Here is a 17,401-nt window from a genome sequence, read left to right on the forward strand (position 1 = left end):
TGTAAAAAAATAGCCACTAAATATATGTTACTAGCTGCTGAAATCCCTCCCTAAAGCATTGTTTTCCTATAGGTCTCTCTAACTTTTAGATTCTCTGAGTGGGGAAGATAGATAGCATATTAAACCAATGAAGTACATGGGACTCACAACATTCATAAAATAATGAAGTGTATAGCTTTAAGTTTTTGCATCTCAAAACAGTACTTTAAATACTTTAGAATAATATTTTCCAGTGAATTAGACACTGTCATTTGTCTTTATGTATATGGACAGTCCATCTTGACCAGAAATAGTGATTTGGGATGCAATGAATTCAAAGTCATCCATACTAAAGTGTTAAAGGCTTAGTTGATCTTTCTTCTAGAAGAAGAGGGACCTGAGGGCGCTTGCATCAGAAGGCAACAGAGGCACGCAAGGGTGGGGAAAAGGCCCAGAGAAATGGCACTGGGAACTGGGGAAGAAATGACTGCCGCCCTTGGCTCTTCTCTCCCCTCGGATTTCTGTTGTGTGGAGTCAGTAGGGGGCACGCTTTTATCAAGTTCATACTCATCACTTTGAACACTCAGAAGGAAAATGCTCTACTTATCTGTCACTTCTCTTTAGGATATTTTATTTTTTATTTTTTATTTTTTTAATTTAATTTTATTTATTTATTTTTTACAAATAGTTTATTGTCAAATTAGTTTCCACATAACACTCAGTGCTCATCCCCACAAGTGCCCTCCTCCATGCCCATCTCCCCCTCCCCCCCACATCCATCAGTCCTCAGTTTTTGTCAGCATTCAAGAGTCTCTCATGGTTTGCCCTCTTTAGGATATTTTAAACTCGTCCCGTTATTGATAGCTACCTCCTGGTAATAGCATCTGTGGGAAACAAACGCATCATACTAGAATTCTTGAGCAAGATGATACTGGAATTCTCAAATCTTTGTCACAGTCAGAACTTAAAGTAGTATGTCCACCAGCTAGTGAAATTACTAACCCCGGACACTGTCACTCTACCAGTCCTTATTAAATCATTATTTTAGCAGAACAGTATTCCATATTTCACTATAACATACATTATACACAAAATGAAATATTCTGTTACCCATACAACTCACCAGTTTGTCTTTTGATTTTCTTTGTATACTTCCCTAGCTTTCATATTTGTGTAGTATCTTCTAATATATGTTATTTTTCGAGTTTCGTCGAATATGTGGGCAAAGTGAACTAAAAGTTGTGTCTTCTATAATGTTTATCATTTGGCTTCAGAAGACCATGTAATAAATCAACATTGTCCAGAAGTAAACATTGTTAATTTTTTTTATTTTAAAAATTTTTGTCAGTTTTATTGAGGTATAATTTTTTGTTATTCTCTATATCAGAATATTAAAATATTTGTTAAATTGTTTATAGCTCTAGACATATGTTTTAAAGGTACAAATATTGGAACATTATAATATTCTTTGTTAATTACTGGTACTAGCAATTAATTTTCAAATGACATTTCACTTTACCTAGGATTATATTTTTTTCCCCAACTTAGTTGTTTTAATTTTTAAATTTCAGGACTGTATTTTGTTCTTTAAGAAGCAAACACTAGTCTGTCTGTAGCTGTTATTATTTAATGAGCACTACTGAGACCAGGTCTGCATAGACTGACTGTATGTGCGGTGATTGTCCCTTTACTGGGAGCTCCAAGTGTCTTCTTTGATGTGTTCTCTATCTGATTTGCATCTGAATTTTTTGAACAATGAAATGCTACCTTAACTCTGTCTAAATACACCTGATGAGTTCACTTGTTCTTTTCAGACTGGGAAGAAGAGCAGGTCAGCAGTCCAAATATTCTACGACTTATTTATCAAGGACGATTTCTACATGGAAATGTCACATTAGGAGGTAATAATCACCTTTGTAATGGGATTTAACGTTTATTTCATGGCAGCATTATTCATTTGTTTGTTTAAATGCTATTGTCTGGGGGCGCCTGGGTGGCTCATTCAGTTAAGCGCCTGACTTTGGCTCAGGTCATGATCCTGTAGTCTGTGGGTTTGAGATCCGCGTCCGGCTCTGTGCTGACAGCTCAGAGCCTGGATCTCCTTTGGATTCTGTGTTCCCCCCGCCCCCCGCCGTCCCACCTCCTATGCTCTGTCTCTGTCTCTTAAAAATGAATGAATGGTGGGGCACCTGGGTGGCTTAGTCGGTTAAGCGTCCGACTTTTGCTTAGGTCATGATCTCGTGGTTCATGGGTTCGAGCCCCGCGTCGGGCTCTGTGCTGACTGCCAGCTCGGAGCCTGGAGCCTGTTTCAGTCTGTGACTCCCTCTCTCTCTGACCCTCCCCTGCTCACACTGTCTCTCTCTCTCTCTCTCTCTCTCCTAGAAATAAAAAAAAAAAAAAAAATTTAAAAAATGAATGAATGGTAAAAAAATTTTAAATGCTGTTGTCTGATTTTACAAAAAAAATTACAATTTCAAATTAATAAATTCTGCCTATTTTGATTACTTCTTTACATTTTGCATTCTGTTAGATTTAAGTTCAGCACTGTGGTATTTACTTCCTTATGAAATAAACTATCTCATTAGAAGTAGTCTCTACCTATTATTTTGTAAATGTAATTTTATTGTACTTTTAGATAAAGTAGATGTAGTATTTTTAAGTGAAAGCCAGACACCCAAAGTAGGAAAAGTTTATGATAATTAGTTTTCAGTTTGACTGTAACTGATCTAATTGCCCATTGTGCAAGAATGAAGGTAAATAAATAACATCAGAGAGACAGTATACTATGGAGATTAAAAGAGCAGATTTAGAACCAGATGGTCTGAATTGTATCCTAGCTCCACTACTAACTGCTGTGTGCCCTGGTGGTAGTTACTTCACTTTTCTCAACAATAAAATGGGGTAACAAGTGTGCCTCCCTCCTAGGCTGGGAGAGTTAAATTAGTTTATATATTCAAAGCACCCAGAACAGTGCTTGGCACCCAGTAAACACTTCTTTGGTTTTCCTGCTCTTTATATGTGATTGGAGAAATGTAGCTCAATAGTGCCCCCTTATGGGGTACATTCTCTACCATCAGCAGCGTTTGTTTTTATTTTATTATTATTATTTTTTTACGAATAGTTTATTGTCAAGTTGGTTTCCATATAACACCCAGTGCTCATCCCCACAAGTGCCNGTTTCTTTTGCTGTGCAGAAGCTTTTAATCTTGATGAGGTCTCAACAGTTTATTTTTGCTCTTGATTCTTTTGCTTTTGGGGATGTGTCAAGTAAGAAATTGCTGTGGTGGAGGTTAAGGAGGTTGTTTCCAGCAGGGTGTGTTTTTAGAATCTATGTTTCAAATTTATTCTGATAATTTGGAGGCAAATGAGGTGATCTATTTTTCTGTTTTTGTTTAAATATAGTCTGATTTTTTTCTCTAAACCTCACAATGAAGAGTTTACTGTTTTTCCTTAAAGGTAGGATGTTTTCATTCATTCCTTCAGCATGTGTTTGTTTCTTATATGCTAAACGAGATACAGGGTCGACCAAGATAGAATCCTCAAGGTGCCCTAGTATTACATAGTAGAAACAGATAAACCCAACCTTAAAATACGGGGTGATAAGGGCTGGAGGAGATGAATGCAAATGGTTATTATGACATTATCAGGTAGGGAGAACATTTAAGGATAGAGTTTCACTCATAACCAAGTTTTAAAGTCTAGTCTAAAAGTGCTGCTGTCTACAAGCTGCTTTTAAAATGCAGCTTTTTAAAATTGTTTCAAAATATTAAAAAATAGAACTCCCATATGTTCCAGCACCCCCACTTCTGTGTTTTTACCTGAAGAAAATGAAAACACTAACTAAAAAAGATATCTGCACCACTATGTTCATTTTTTTTTANTGTTTTAGCTATTGTGGAGATGCACCACTATGTTCATTGTAGCATTGTTTACGTTAGACAAGATGTAGAAGAAACCAGTGTTTATTGATAAACATTTCTAAAGAAAATGTAACACACCCACACACCACAGAGGAATATTATTCAGCCATAAAAAAGAATGAAATCTTGCTATTCACAACAACATGGGTGGACCTTGAGAGCATTATGCTAAGTGAAATAAGTCAGAGAAAGACAAACGCCATTTGCTCTCTTATATGAAGATGATTGATAAATACAAAAACAAACAAACCAAGAACATATTTGTGGTTGCCAGAGGGGGGAGGTGAGAGAAATCTGTGGAGTGTGTGTGTGTGTGTGAGAGAGAGAGAGAGAGAGAGAGAGAGCACTTAAATAAATTGAAGATTGAATGAATGATATAAACTAAGCATTAAAATAAAATAACACATAACATGAAATAAAGAAGCAACATTTCCTTTGCACAACTGAGTAGGAGCATAAAAATTTGTGACCTGCCACACACGATGGGCAAAAGGTCCTGGTCTAGAGGGGGCAGCCTGTTTCCCACTAGGCTCCTTCCTCTACATGTGTTCAGATTAGGGGATATGAATAAGTTATTAGAGGATATTGATTTCTCAGCAAGTCCGTTCATCTCCAGATAGCTGACCCCCAAATCGTTTCTTTTTCCCTATAGATGGTTCTTTTCCAAGTATATATTTGAAATAATTAAGTAAAACTAAACACAGCTTTTTTTTGGTTTTGTCATTCTTTTTATAGCTCTTTTATGAAATTGCATGGACCAACTCTTTGCTCCCTGGCCATATTGTACGTTCATGAAGGATGGGCCATATTTTAGTCTTTATTTGGTGGTCTCAGCTCTTGTGATGTTGATTGAGTTTAATATCTTAACTGCATGGATGAATCTTGAGATTCTGTTTCCCTTTGAGTATTGACGTAGGTGAGAAACTCCCCACTAATTTACATCGTTCATTATCTTTGTGTTGTGGCCCCCAAGTTTCAACTTTGTACTAAGTAAAGATCATGAGATTTGTGTTAAAAATCAAACTTTGAGGAGCGCCTACGTGGCTCAGTCGGTTGAGTGTCCGCCTTCAGGTCATGATCTCATGGCTCATGGGTTCGAGCCCCGTGTCAGGCTCTGTGCTGACAGCTCAGAGCCTGGAGCTTGCTTCAGATTCTGTGTCTCCCTCTCTATCTTCCCCTCCCCCACTCATGCTCTGTCTTTCTCTCTCTCTCTCCCAAAAATAAACATTAAAAAAAAAAACCTTGATTCATTCCCATTAAAGTATAAATTTTTACTAGTACTTTTTTGGAATTTGTTTTTGAATAATTAACAGATTGATTTGTTGTTACTATCATTCTGTATCACTGTCAGTATTTTCAAAAACAAAATAAACCACCTCTGATATTAGTGATTTAGACAAACAACATGGACGCATAAGCCAGACCTTTTCCAGTTGATCAGTATATCTGGGTGTTTGATCAAGGTTGAAAAGTAACATTCAACCATTTTGGATTGTGGTCACAATTTTTCTTTCTAGTTTCCCTGTGTTCTTGAGTGTGGATAATAAAGGAGACAGTACACAGAGTCATAGTGACTATCTTCAAATATTTGAATGGCTTGCGTGGAGAAGGGCGTCGGCTAGGTTAGCATGGCTTGAGACTTGCTCTGGTATAATCTCTGGCTTAGACATAGGACCAACCGCTGGAAATCAAGTGGATAGATTATTAAATACAACAAGGCATTATTTGAATGTGTCAGACTGACTCAAGAAGGAATCTATCACTGAGGGCAAAGAGTGCCTTGTTACTGGTTCCGTACGAGTAGTAGGTGGGGTTCAGGCATTTTGTGGTTGGTTAAACCAGGAGACTTGCTGCTTCCAGTGATGCTTTTGTTATCAAGTTTCTTAAAACATAGCCCTGAGTGCCCTTTTTTGAGATATAACCTTTTAGTTAACATAGAATTTCAGTCTACTAAAGAAATGGTATGATAGCAGTCTTATTAAGGATAAAAAAGGATAAAAGAAGATGGAGAGAAGATCAGTTACAAGTTTGACATTCAGTACATTCCAGATCATTATTTCCCAAAGTGTGGTGGAGACGGGGTCATAAGAATCAGCTGGAATACTTATTTTGAAAAGTGCAGATTTCTGATGCTGGCTAGTTGGAGGAGAGCTCTCTCGCTCGCTCATGCACTCTCTCGCTCGCTCGCTCGCTCTCTCTCTCTCCCCCTCCCTCCCCCCCTTTCTCTCCCTTTCCCTCCCTCTCTTCCCCCCCACCNTTGTACAGTCTCATAGCAGAAAGCAGAGGCATCCACGGTGAAGTAAAGAGGGAGCCTTTTCAGTCCTTGCATCCCTCTTCCTTTACCTTCTTTGACACTGTTAGCTTCAATAGCTACTGTTTCTGGTTAAAATCCAAATGGAGAAGAACAATAATACTCCCCATCAAATTTGTAGCGTCAGATGGTAAACCAGTCAGCAGCTTTCCATGCCCGTCCAGTTCACTTGCCTGTTTTCGGAGATGCGTTGCTTTCTCTGACTGATGATGACCAGGAGGAGGGTGACATTGGCCGCATGCTTGCTTTGTGCCGAGCCTGAGCTAAGCACTTTCCTTGGGTTATTTAATTCAGTCAGTACTGCTGTAAAGGACAGGTGTTAGAATTACTGCCTCCACTTTGGGCAGAGGAAACTGAGGCCTGGGAGCAGGTAAATGGCTTGCCCATGACTTGTCTCCTGTCAGCCAGTAGCAGAGATGCGATTTTCCACCCAGACCTGGCTTACTAGCTGGAGTCCAGAAGATGCTGGGGGGGNAACTGTAAGTTCAGTCAGGGTTTCCCAGTACAGTTAATGAACATTTTTGTAATATAGAACCTTACTTGCATTTTATTGTTAAATCAAGCCTAGGAGATTCAACATTTCATCATAGTGTGTATCTATGAGCCATCATACTTCATTTGAACTTGAGAAGCTAAGAGAAGAAACCAAATAATGGTTGACCAACTTTGAATAAGATGGAACCTCACCTTGATTACATTAAATATTAATAACAATGAAGATGTTTAGGACTCTTTTTTTTTTTAATGTTTTATTTATTTCTAGGAGAGAGAGAGACAGCGTGAGCAGGGGAGGGTCAGAGAGAGAGGGAGTCACAGACTGAAACAGGCTCCAGGCTCTGAGCTGGCAGTTAGCACAGAGCCCAAACGCGGGGCCCGAACCCACAAACTGCGACATCATGACCTAAGCGAAAGTCGGACGCTTAACCGACTAAGCCACCCAGGCGCCCCTTTAGGACTCTTTTTTTAATCTACATGTTAACTGTCATCCCACAGAGCAGGATTTGAAAAGCAGGTACCAGGAGGGTCATACTCGCCTGAGCTTAAGCCTGCCTTAACTTTGTAGTTGGTGACGAGAAAGTAGTGCTGGATGTCAGAACTAAAACATCCCAGCTATGAAAATAATTTCGTAAGTTACCTTATACTGGTTGCTTCTAATTGTATATACAGAATAACAAAGCCATTCACCATGAAATTTAATGTTTGTATTTGCTTAAGTGATTCATGGACATATGGGTGTGTGTTATATTATTTTCTGTCTGAAATTTTTCGTAATATTTTTATGATGAATGAGAAGAGCCTTTTAAATTAAGACTTGATTAGAAAACAGTGATTATGAAGAACACCAACAATGATTCTGTTAAAGTAACCTTTGAAAGAAAATTGTTTCCTAATTGAATAATAGAGGGTTGAGAATAAATAGTTAAAATTAAGTTTGTTGTTTCTTCTATTTCTACATTGCAGCAGCATGTTCAACACAGTAATTTTATTAAGTGACTGCATATTTCACAGATAATTAGATTTAGAAACAAATATCTCTTAATCTAAACTTTTCCCTTAATCTAGAAAAGGCATTCTCAGAAAAAATGTGTTAGTTCCTTTTCTCCTCTGAAGGTCATCTCCGATATTAACTGATGATGTGCTTTCTCTTGTCCCCGTCCGTAAGCGGTATGGATCTGTGTCAGGCTAGTGGCCATAGCTGGGCAGAATATTTCTGAATTGTTTCTGATAATATTGACCTAATTTCATTTTGTAATACGTGCTCTAACTGGTAAGTTCAGTGTGCTGAGGAAGCCCTACAGAAAGCAATCGATTCTTTAAAGGGTTTCAATGCCAATTAGTGTTTTAATCGGTTGGTGTATATGTAACAACCTGCCTGCTGCTTCTCCCGTAGCATTAAAACTTCCTTTTGGCAAAACGACGGTGATGCATTTGGTGGCCAGAGAGACACTGCCAGAGCCCAACTCTCAAGGTAAGCCGGGGGCCGCAGATGCTACTCACTTGAGCTGTGGAGACAGATGGGCACTCAGAGTGGTTCTTGTTTTTTTGAACCTTGGGAGGGAAAGGAAGTTTTCATTGTTTATGAACAGAGCTTGTTAAGCAAGTAACCAGACATCCTGGAAACAGGCGATAGTGAAAACAGGCTATAGTTATAATTCCAGCTTTTTAATTAAAAAAAAAATTGCAGACATTAAAAAAAAAATTCTTACTATATCTGGATGCCAGCCCTCCCCCAATGCCTGATTTGAGCATTTTTAGCAACAAGGCTTTCCTGCCTTTTCTCTAGGTCAGAGGAATCGCGAAAAGACTGGAGAGAGTAACTGCTGTGTGATCCTGTGAACGCCATGTGCTGCGTGTGCCGGACGGAGTCCTCGTCTTTCATGCTGCTGGGACAGAGGAGACCCCCGTTGCTTTACCCTTAGGAGGAGTCCGCCTGTAGATCCACGGACCCGAATGACCCCATGAACACCGTCCTCTTTCGTCATCCACGTAAAGAGAACCAAGGACATTTTTCCACCATGATTTTTTTATTTCTAGTATCTTTGTTTATGTTGAGCAGTTTTAAAATCTGTTGGCTTTTGAGTGCTGCCGTCTCCAGGCGCACAGTGAGCAGGTCCTGTCCGGGCGGAGACCGCTCTGCGCACAACTAACAAGTCACGTGTTCCAACGGTCGTTTGCACTAAAAAAAAGATTGATGTTATTTTCCTCATCAGCTTTCACAGCATGGTTTATGGTACCTAAAAATGCTCAGAAATACAATTCCACACTGGAAAACACTCAGCAATTAATGAAGTTAGTTAACGGGCCGGCTGGAGAGGGGGAAATGGAATAGGAATGGAAATGGTGGGCGACCGCCCGAGGCCAGCCGTGGCGGCCGCTCCGGCACAGAATACGAAACTGAGCGTGACCGTTTTCACGGCCACAGACGAAAAAACAAAACGTGCCTGTTGAAAGCACTCAGTGGAGAGCTGACGAAACGAATTGCTTTTCCTTTCACACCCGCGCTCCTCGGGCCCGCGGTCACTGAGTGCTCGTCCACACAGCACAGAAGGGGTGCGAGTGCGCTTCCTAGCCTTAACGTGGGAGGGTCAGTTCCCTGCTCGGAGACGTCCGTTGCCGCACAGAGATCATAGCAAACCTCATTTCCTTACCAGTTTTATGTATTTGAAGATCAGCACATAGAATTTTCCCATAATTATTGCTCATCTGTAACTACGTCCCAGGTCACACTCACTCATTCGAGTTCAAATGAATTCTTAAAATTGAAATAATTCTCCATAGTAACTCGTTTTGTTTCTTTACGCGGTTTGCATTTGGTATTAGTGCTTGCAATTGTATTGAAATCAAAAGCTGACTTTTAAGGCATACTACATGATTAAGGATGCCATTCTTTTGTTTTATACCAATAATTTAAAAATTGATATGCTAAAACCAATTTGCACAGCACTAAAGCATGAGCTACTTTCATCTAAACCTGTAAAAATATAAAAGATTTTATATTTTTTCACTGGGAAGAAATCCTTCCTGGATGAAATCACAAATATGTGTAGAATATATTTAATAAAAAACTTATAAAATACCTAACTATAGAACTGAAATATAGATTGGCGTGCAGCATAGAGAACAATACTCCATATAAATGACTTTAGCCTTTATGAAAACGAAGTCGCGGCCTGACACTGTGTTCTGTACTGAAATAAGTGTCCGTGGCCCTTAAAAACATTCAGTGTAAATGGTTTCAGATGGTCAGCTTTGTCTCAAAGCAATCTGGTTATTTTACTCATTGTCAGTGCTTTGATGGAAAGAAAGGCTTTATATGCAGTAGATCTTCGAAAATCTTGTTCATACTGATCAGAATTAAATTTGTATAGAGCAGAGTTTTAAAATGAATGTAAATAGCACTAAACATTTTCTTTCCGCAACCTGTACTTAGAGATTCTTTCTGTAAACTAAACAAATAAAATATCGTAGTGCGTTTATTTCAGTGGTAATTTTAAAGGTCTTGATTAAGTCGATTGTTGTTTAAGCACCGTCTCCTCCATGTTCAAATTGTGTTCTCCTTTGTTTCGGACTCTTTAAGCATTTTGTTTCCTAGTCTGTTATTAGCTCCAGGAGTGTTCCCAGTGTACCGCTGATATTTAACCTGGTTCATTTGTGCACCGAACAACGATGGGTAGAATCATGCAGTCTCTGTCATCACTCGGATGTTAAATATTTATATGCTTTGTTGACTAGCTCACGTGTGAACTCTGTTAGTGTTGGACGCAGGAAGAATCTGGTAGTTTCTTAATTGGGCAGCGAAGCCATTTATGGCTTTGTTCTTCTTTTGGAAAGCAATTACGACTGGTAATTATTTTTAATACCTGTTTTAATTCTAATTACGCTTCTGTTTTCCCAAAGTTAAAGACTATCAGTTCATTATGATTGGATTTTTATGATGGTTTAAAAAATACTGTCTATTGGTTTTCAGTATATTTTTCTGTGTGTTCTCATGTTACAAATTTCCCTTCCGCAAGACCTCAATTTAAAGTTCGCAAAATGGATAAAGTGGTTCATTAGTAGAGAAAGAATTCTATCACTTAGTTCCTAATAACATTATTGTGCAAAATGAAAAAAAATAGCAGTAAAATTATATACTGAAAACACCAAAAATTTAGATGCCTTAATAGTACATACACGAAAATACTCAACCCTCCCTTTTAAAATAGTTCCTTGGACCGCCCGACGATTAAAATACGATTTATCGTATCCAAGGCTACTTTGGAAGCTCCCTCTGCCAAAAATAACAGCTCACTTGCCGCAAGGTAAAGGCTGCAAAGATCCGGTGATGGAAATAAAGCCTGACTTACGGGCTTGTGACCCTGCCCAGCACCTGGTATCCAGCCCACCTCTTTGACCTAAATTAGCCTAGACTTTGTAAGTGTTCTGGACAAGGCACAGCTTTTCTTCTTTGTTAAAACCGCAGCATGTCTCCCTGATCTGAACTACTTGCTTTCTCTCCAGGATAGGTCGTATCTCCTCCTCTCATGAAAAATAGAGTATCTACCATCGTCAGTCACATTAAATGAGGTTTTCTCATAACCAACATTTACCCTTAGTTTTATGTCACCTTGACCAATGTTGCAGTAATTTCTGTTAGCTGATTGTGGTAAACAGTGTTTCATGTGAAAACAAATTAAAACTTTCTTCATCTGTTGCAGAATATTCTCTTCTTTTAAATGACGTCTACTTGTAATTTTGTTGTGTTTTCCTATTCTTTACCGATTTTCCTTTTTTCTTTCCTTCAGTTTATTTAGTACGTTCTCTAGTAAAATCACACTGCGCCAGCCTTTATTCTTTCATTTTGACCCAAATCAGAGGGAAATGATTCATCAAACTTCAGCACGCCCTCACACCATCCTTGTCGGTGACTGTCACGGCCGGAGTCTTCAGGGTTTTTTTCCATAACCGCTTTGTAATACGGTCACTTGTTAGCCAAACAGCAAGCAGGTGAGGGGGGCCCTGAGAAGGGTGAATGACCTATAGTTCTGGCTGCCAGCCTCTCCTCTAAGCGCGGGCCCCCCAGCCTGGGTAGAGTGGGCTGCTTGGCCGAGGCAGCGGGTGAAACAGGCTCCAGGCTCTGAGCTGGCTGACAGCACAGAGCCCGACGCGGGGCTCGAACCCACGAACCGCGAGATCATGACCTAAGCGAAAGTCGGACGCTTAACCGACTAAGCCACCCAGGCGCCCCTTTTCATATTTATTTTTGAGAGAGAGAGACAGAGACAGGGAGACACAGAATCCAAAGCAGGCTCCAGGCTCTGAGCTTTCAGCACAGAGCCCCACGCAGGTCTCGAACCCACGAACCATGAGATCATGACTTGAGCTGAAGTCGGATGCTAAACCGACTGAGCCACCCAGCTGCCTCTATGTTGAGAGACTTTTAAAACGAAGACAAGAATTGGGGAGATCTTAAAATAAGCCTTACGGGGACGCCTGGGTGGCTCAGTCGGTTAAGCGTCCGACTTCGGCTCAGGGCATGATCTCGCGGTTCATGGGTTCGAGCTGACAGGACCTCAGAGCCTGGAGCCCTTTTCCGATTCTGTGTCTCCCTCTCTCTCTGACCCTCACCTGCTCATGCTGTCTCTCTCTCTCTCTCTCAGAAATAAATAAAGCATTAAAAAAAAAAATAAGCCTTATATTAGAGGGAAAGTAGAGGACCTAGTAATTCACCAATGAGACCTGGCCTCAGATACAGATCCCAGGTTATACATCTTGGACAATAAGCACAGAACTAGGCGTATGAACACAAGGGCATCTTTCAAAATTTGAGATGGGATTTGTTGACTAAAATGTAAAAATATACACCCACACTGCTCCAAAGAGGTCTAAAGGGGTGGGAAGCAGCCCTGTGTCAAGAAAACACATACATGGAATGTCACAGATGTGAGAGGTGAGGTGGCTGAGAAGTGTGATGACGGGGAGAAGAGACAAAAACATGGGCTAACACTTAAGATTCAGGCTACTGATTTCTGAATCCATCAGGAACCACTCACTGAGGCAAGGTACTTGCACGAATGCAGCAGGACCTCACTGGAGTTCTTTTTTTTTTAAACGCGTGTTTTTGAGAACGAGAGCTCCAGAGCTCACACGTGCTTGAGCAGGGGAGGGGCAGAGAGAGAGGGAAACAGAGGATCCGAGGTGGGCTCTGCCCGTGGACCGCGAGCCCAATGCGGGGCTCGAACTCACAAAAAATGAGATCGTGACCTGAGCCGAAGTTAGACCCTCAACCTACTGAGCCACCCAGGTGCCCCAGGACCTCACCAGAGTTCTTATTCACCAAGACAGTCTGTTGGCCCTTGACTTGCTGGTAATGCCATCTCACAGTCGTGTCCTCGCAGATTTCTGTGACGATCAAAGTAATTACCGCAGACCCTGCTTAGTGCTTGTCCATCACGCTCCCCTCTTCCCTGCTGGCCGGGCTCTGGTTGTTTTTTTTACACTCTTTGCCCCTCTCCCCCTTGTGGCTCAGGGAGGGGTGGCCTTGTCTCAGCTCCCAGGGTAAAGTCCATTCCCTTTGATGTGACGGGGTTAGGAGTGGGCATGGGACCGATCCTGGCAAACGAAACGTGAAGAGAACTCTGCTGACGGTGTTTCTGGAGAAAGTTCTCACCCCCAAGGTGACCTTGCAAGAGACCTTTTTTTGCCTCTGGACATTATTATGTCTGGATGTCATGACTGAATCCACTGGAGCCACCTTGAGACCCCAAGGGGCCAAAGCCTGTGCCCTGAAGCTGCAGAGCAGACAGAGGGGAAAACACTCCTGGCCTCGAGTATTATTGCAGAACCGCTTTGCCCAGTGAGGCCCGTGCTCGAGATCCCTTGCTCGGCCATCGATATATTTATGGGAGATTTTTCCTCCTTCCACTCCAAAACATCCTTAGTGACACCTGGAAGGGAGTGCTAGACATCAACATGTACTCCAAAGCTTAGGAGATTCATGTGCAAAAAGATGAGAAAAAAAGATGAAGATGATTCTGTGTTCACATCTCTCAAAAGTCAATCTCTGATCGTCACAAATTATCCTGGTGGTGAAGGACAGAAGAGATCTCTGAAGACCATCATGCCCCAGGTCAGCTTTCCCATCTTGTAACTTCTTAAAAGGCGTGAGCAGAAAATGAGAGTTTGGACGTGTAAATCAAAGGCAGAGGTAGTCAGTGTCAAACACCTCTGAGAATAAGGTCACAAAGACTTGGAATGAGGTGGAGTTGCCAGAAAATAATAAAAAAAGTCCATGTTCGCTGTGGTCAAAACAAAAGAAAAAGCAGGGACATGCTGCTGGTCGTCAATCCCAGCTCTACGTTAGAATCACCCAGGGGGTGTTCTTTTTATTGATACTTTGCTTTTTAATAGTGAAGCCTGGGCCTCTCACATCAGCCGAATTGAATCTGCACACTTGGCGGCTTGGAGCAGCTGCCTGAATTTCTGTGGGAAACAGAACCACGTAAATACCAAGAACACAAAGGAACACAGTGGAGAGGTGGGAATGAGTGTAAGTCAAAGTAGGGTTGGAAACCAGATGAGACGGTGGAGACAGGAATAAGGAGCAGCTACGGTGGGCGCAGGCCCCCAGCCCCAGAGCAGTTGACATTTCAGGATCCTTAAAGGACGCATGCGCCGAGCGGTCGGGTCACAGGGTTGTCGGGGAGTGAAGGGGAGCCCCCCAGACCCCCTCCCTCCTACTGGCCCTCACACATGCTCACCGCCACCGCTGCGCCGTCCCTGATCCCCGTGTGGCCGAGGATGCCCACTTCCCGTTCCCATTTCCTCCCCAACTTCCAGAAACCCTCTCAGCGGCGCTGTGGAATTCGGGATCCGGAAGAAATCGGCCATAGTGTCTCAACCTGGACGTTTTCTTTGGTTTTCTAACTCTCCCTTGAGGACCCTGCCTCCTGTGCAGTCCTGAAAATCTTCTTCTCAAAACTGTCATTGACTGAGGGCTTCAGGGAGAGAAGCACTGTGGTCCTGCGTGGTGCTCACATTTCCCGGGATAAGCCAGGCCCAGGGAAGTAGAGCTTATTTTTTGAACACAGAGGGTCATTTTCCTAGGCTGACACCGCTCCTGCAAATCACCTTTGTTGTTGTCTTTTGTTCTTAAAAGTGGGTTTTGCTCATTGTAGAACATCTCATGATTATAGAAAAATATGAGGAAAAAGAATCCCATCATCCAGAATCAGCCACTCATATTTTGGCAAATTTCTTCTAGTCCTCTTTATTAATATGTATACACTAAAATAAAAACAACAGACACTACAAACCAAGTTTATATATTATTTTTCATCTTTCACATGTCATAAGTATATATCTGCAGAATATTAAATCTTTGCAAACGCATTTGTAGCTATATAATATTCCATTTTATAGGCATATAAAATTTTCATTTATGCATTTCATAAATGTTTAATATTAAAATTACAATGGAATAGCGGCTCACCAGAATGGCTAAAACTTTTTTTTTTTTAATTTTAAAAAAATTTTTTGAGAGAGAGTGAGTCTGAGTGGGGAGGGGCAGAGAGGGTGCGAGACACAGGATCCAAAGCAGGCTCTAAGCTCTGAGCTGTCAGCACAGAGCCTGACGTGGGGCTCGAACCCACAAACCAAACCCACAAACTGCAAGATCATGACCTGAACCCAAGTCAGACACTTAACCGACTGAACCACCCAGGTGCCCCTAGGGTGGCTAAAATCAAAAGGATGACAATATCAAGTGTTGACAAGGATGTGAAGCAACCAAAATGCTCACGTATTCTTAGTGAGACTGTAATTTAGAACAACTGTTGTACAAAACTGTTTTGTAGTGATCTACCAAAGCTAAAAATACGTACATCTTGTGACCTAGAAATTCTACTCCTGGATAAATATTCAACAGAAACAAATGCCCATAAAATACATATATCAGGATCTTCATAGCTCCTTTATTCACAAACAAGAAGCAACCCAGGTGTCCATCAACAGCAGAATGGAGTTTTAAATTGTATAGTTCATACAGTGAAATAGTATAAAGCAGCATAAAACAGTAGCCACTGCTACATGCAACGACATTATTTAAAAAAAATTTTTTTTTATAGTTTATGTATTTTTGAGACAGAGAGACAGAGCATGAGTGGGGGAGGGCAGTGAGAGAGGGAGACAAGGAATCTGAAACAGCCTTCAGGCTCTGAGCTGTCAGCACAGAACCTGATGCGGGGCTCGAACCCATGAACCGCGAGATCATGATCTGAGCCGAAGTTGGACGCTTAACCGACTGAGCCACCCAGGCAGCCCACAACGACATTGTTAAAGGGAGATGCTAGACATAATAGAGTATATACTGTATGCGGTCACCTAAATAAAGTTCACAAACAGGCAAAACTAGTGTCTGGCGACGGAATCAGAAAAATGTCACCCTTTGCTGGGAAGGGGTGCTATTAACTAGGAAAAAGAATGAAGGGTCGTCAGTGATGCTGAAAATGTTCCCTATGTTGAAATGCTTACAAGAGAGTGTGCAGACACCCTCAGCAATCAAGCTGTTCACTTAAGAGGTATGCACTTTATATAACTTCTGGATAGAAGTTAGATCTCCATAAAAACAAAGGACAAAGAAAGAAATATGTGACGCACACCTACCACATGCCAAGAAATACACAAGGCACTAGGGATGTAAAGAGGCTGTCCAAGCCGCCTCCAAGCTTCCTGGATTTCACCTAGTCACCTAATTTTGGACACATAAGCTATCGCAAGCATTTCGACACATAAATCAATACAATAAATTATTAAGAAAATGTTGAGGTGCCTGCGTGGCTCGGTCAGTTAAGCATCTGACTCTTGGTTTGGGCTCCACTCATGAGCTCACTGACATGAGACCATGAGACTGAGCCCCACATCGGGCTCTGCGCTGACAGCACGGAGCCTGCGTGGCATTCTCTATCTCCTCTCTCTGCCCCTCCCCACTTGCTTTCTCTGGCTCTCTCAAAATAAATAAATAAACTTCAAAAAAAATTTCCCCAACTTTGCACCTGGAACACTCCAAACCTGAAGAAAAGTTGCAAAACTTGTCTAGTGAAAACTCATATATCCTTCGTCTACATACTCGCCATTTGTTAATGTGTTGCCACATTGGCTTTCTCTCTATATCTGACAAATAGGTACATGGAATACAAAGAAACAAAGATTTGGGGGGTGAGCGCCGAATCTTTTGAAAGTACAGATCACGTGCCTCTTGACCCCAAAATCTATTTACTGAGAAAGATTCAGGAGATTCATTTCACAGTCAGGATATTTCACTGAGGGGCTAAAATACAGCCAATATTGAAATTTCCACAATTGTCCCAGTAACACTCTCGGCTGTCTCCCCCACCCCCAATCTAGGGTCCAATCACGTATCACACATTTCGTTTAATTTCATGTAACCTTAGTCTTCCTTCTCTCAGGGGAATCCCCTGTTGTTTTTGTCCTTCAGGACATTGATATTTTTGAAGGGTCCAGGCTAGGTGTTGCGTAACCTCTTGAGACAATTTCGAGTCTTTTTACTCCCGCATCCCTGTCCTCCTTGCTCCTGAGGGACCATTCCCCCATCCCTGCGGTGAATCTCCAGCCATCAGACGAGAGTAGCCATTAACCTTTTTCCTGCGGTCCTCAGCTCCACTGAAGGGAAACTGACTTCCGCCGCTCGGAG

General features: G+C 41.5%; 1 protein-coding gene across 1 annotated transcript in view; it reads left to right on the plus strand.

Moving 5' to 3' along the window:
* UBL3 (ubiquitin like 3) overlaps positions 1-11,410 on the plus strand; it is a 70,224-nt gene extending 58,814 nt beyond the window's left edge. Inside the window, exons 3-5 of the mRNA XM_077745378.1 lie at positions 1,794-1,880; positions 8,102-8,179; positions 8,495-11,410. Coding sequence (XP_077601504.1) covers positions 1,794-1,880; positions 8,102-8,179; positions 8,495-8,547 — 218 coding nt within the window. The 3' untranslated portion in view covers positions 8,548-11,410. The remainder of the gene's footprint in view (positions 1-1,793; positions 1,881-8,101; positions 8,180-8,494) is intronic.
* The last annotated feature ends 5,991 nt before the right edge of the window (positions 11,411-17,401 follow it).

Source organism: Crocuta crocuta, unplaced genomic scaffold (genome assembly GCF_008692635.1).
Source record: "Crocuta crocuta isolate KB4526 unplaced genomic scaffold, BGI_CrCroc_1.0 scaffold258, whole genome shotgun sequence".
In the NCBI taxonomy this organism is placed as follows: domain Eukaryota; kingdom Metazoa; phylum Chordata; class Mammalia; order Carnivora; family Hyaenidae; genus Crocuta; species Crocuta crocuta.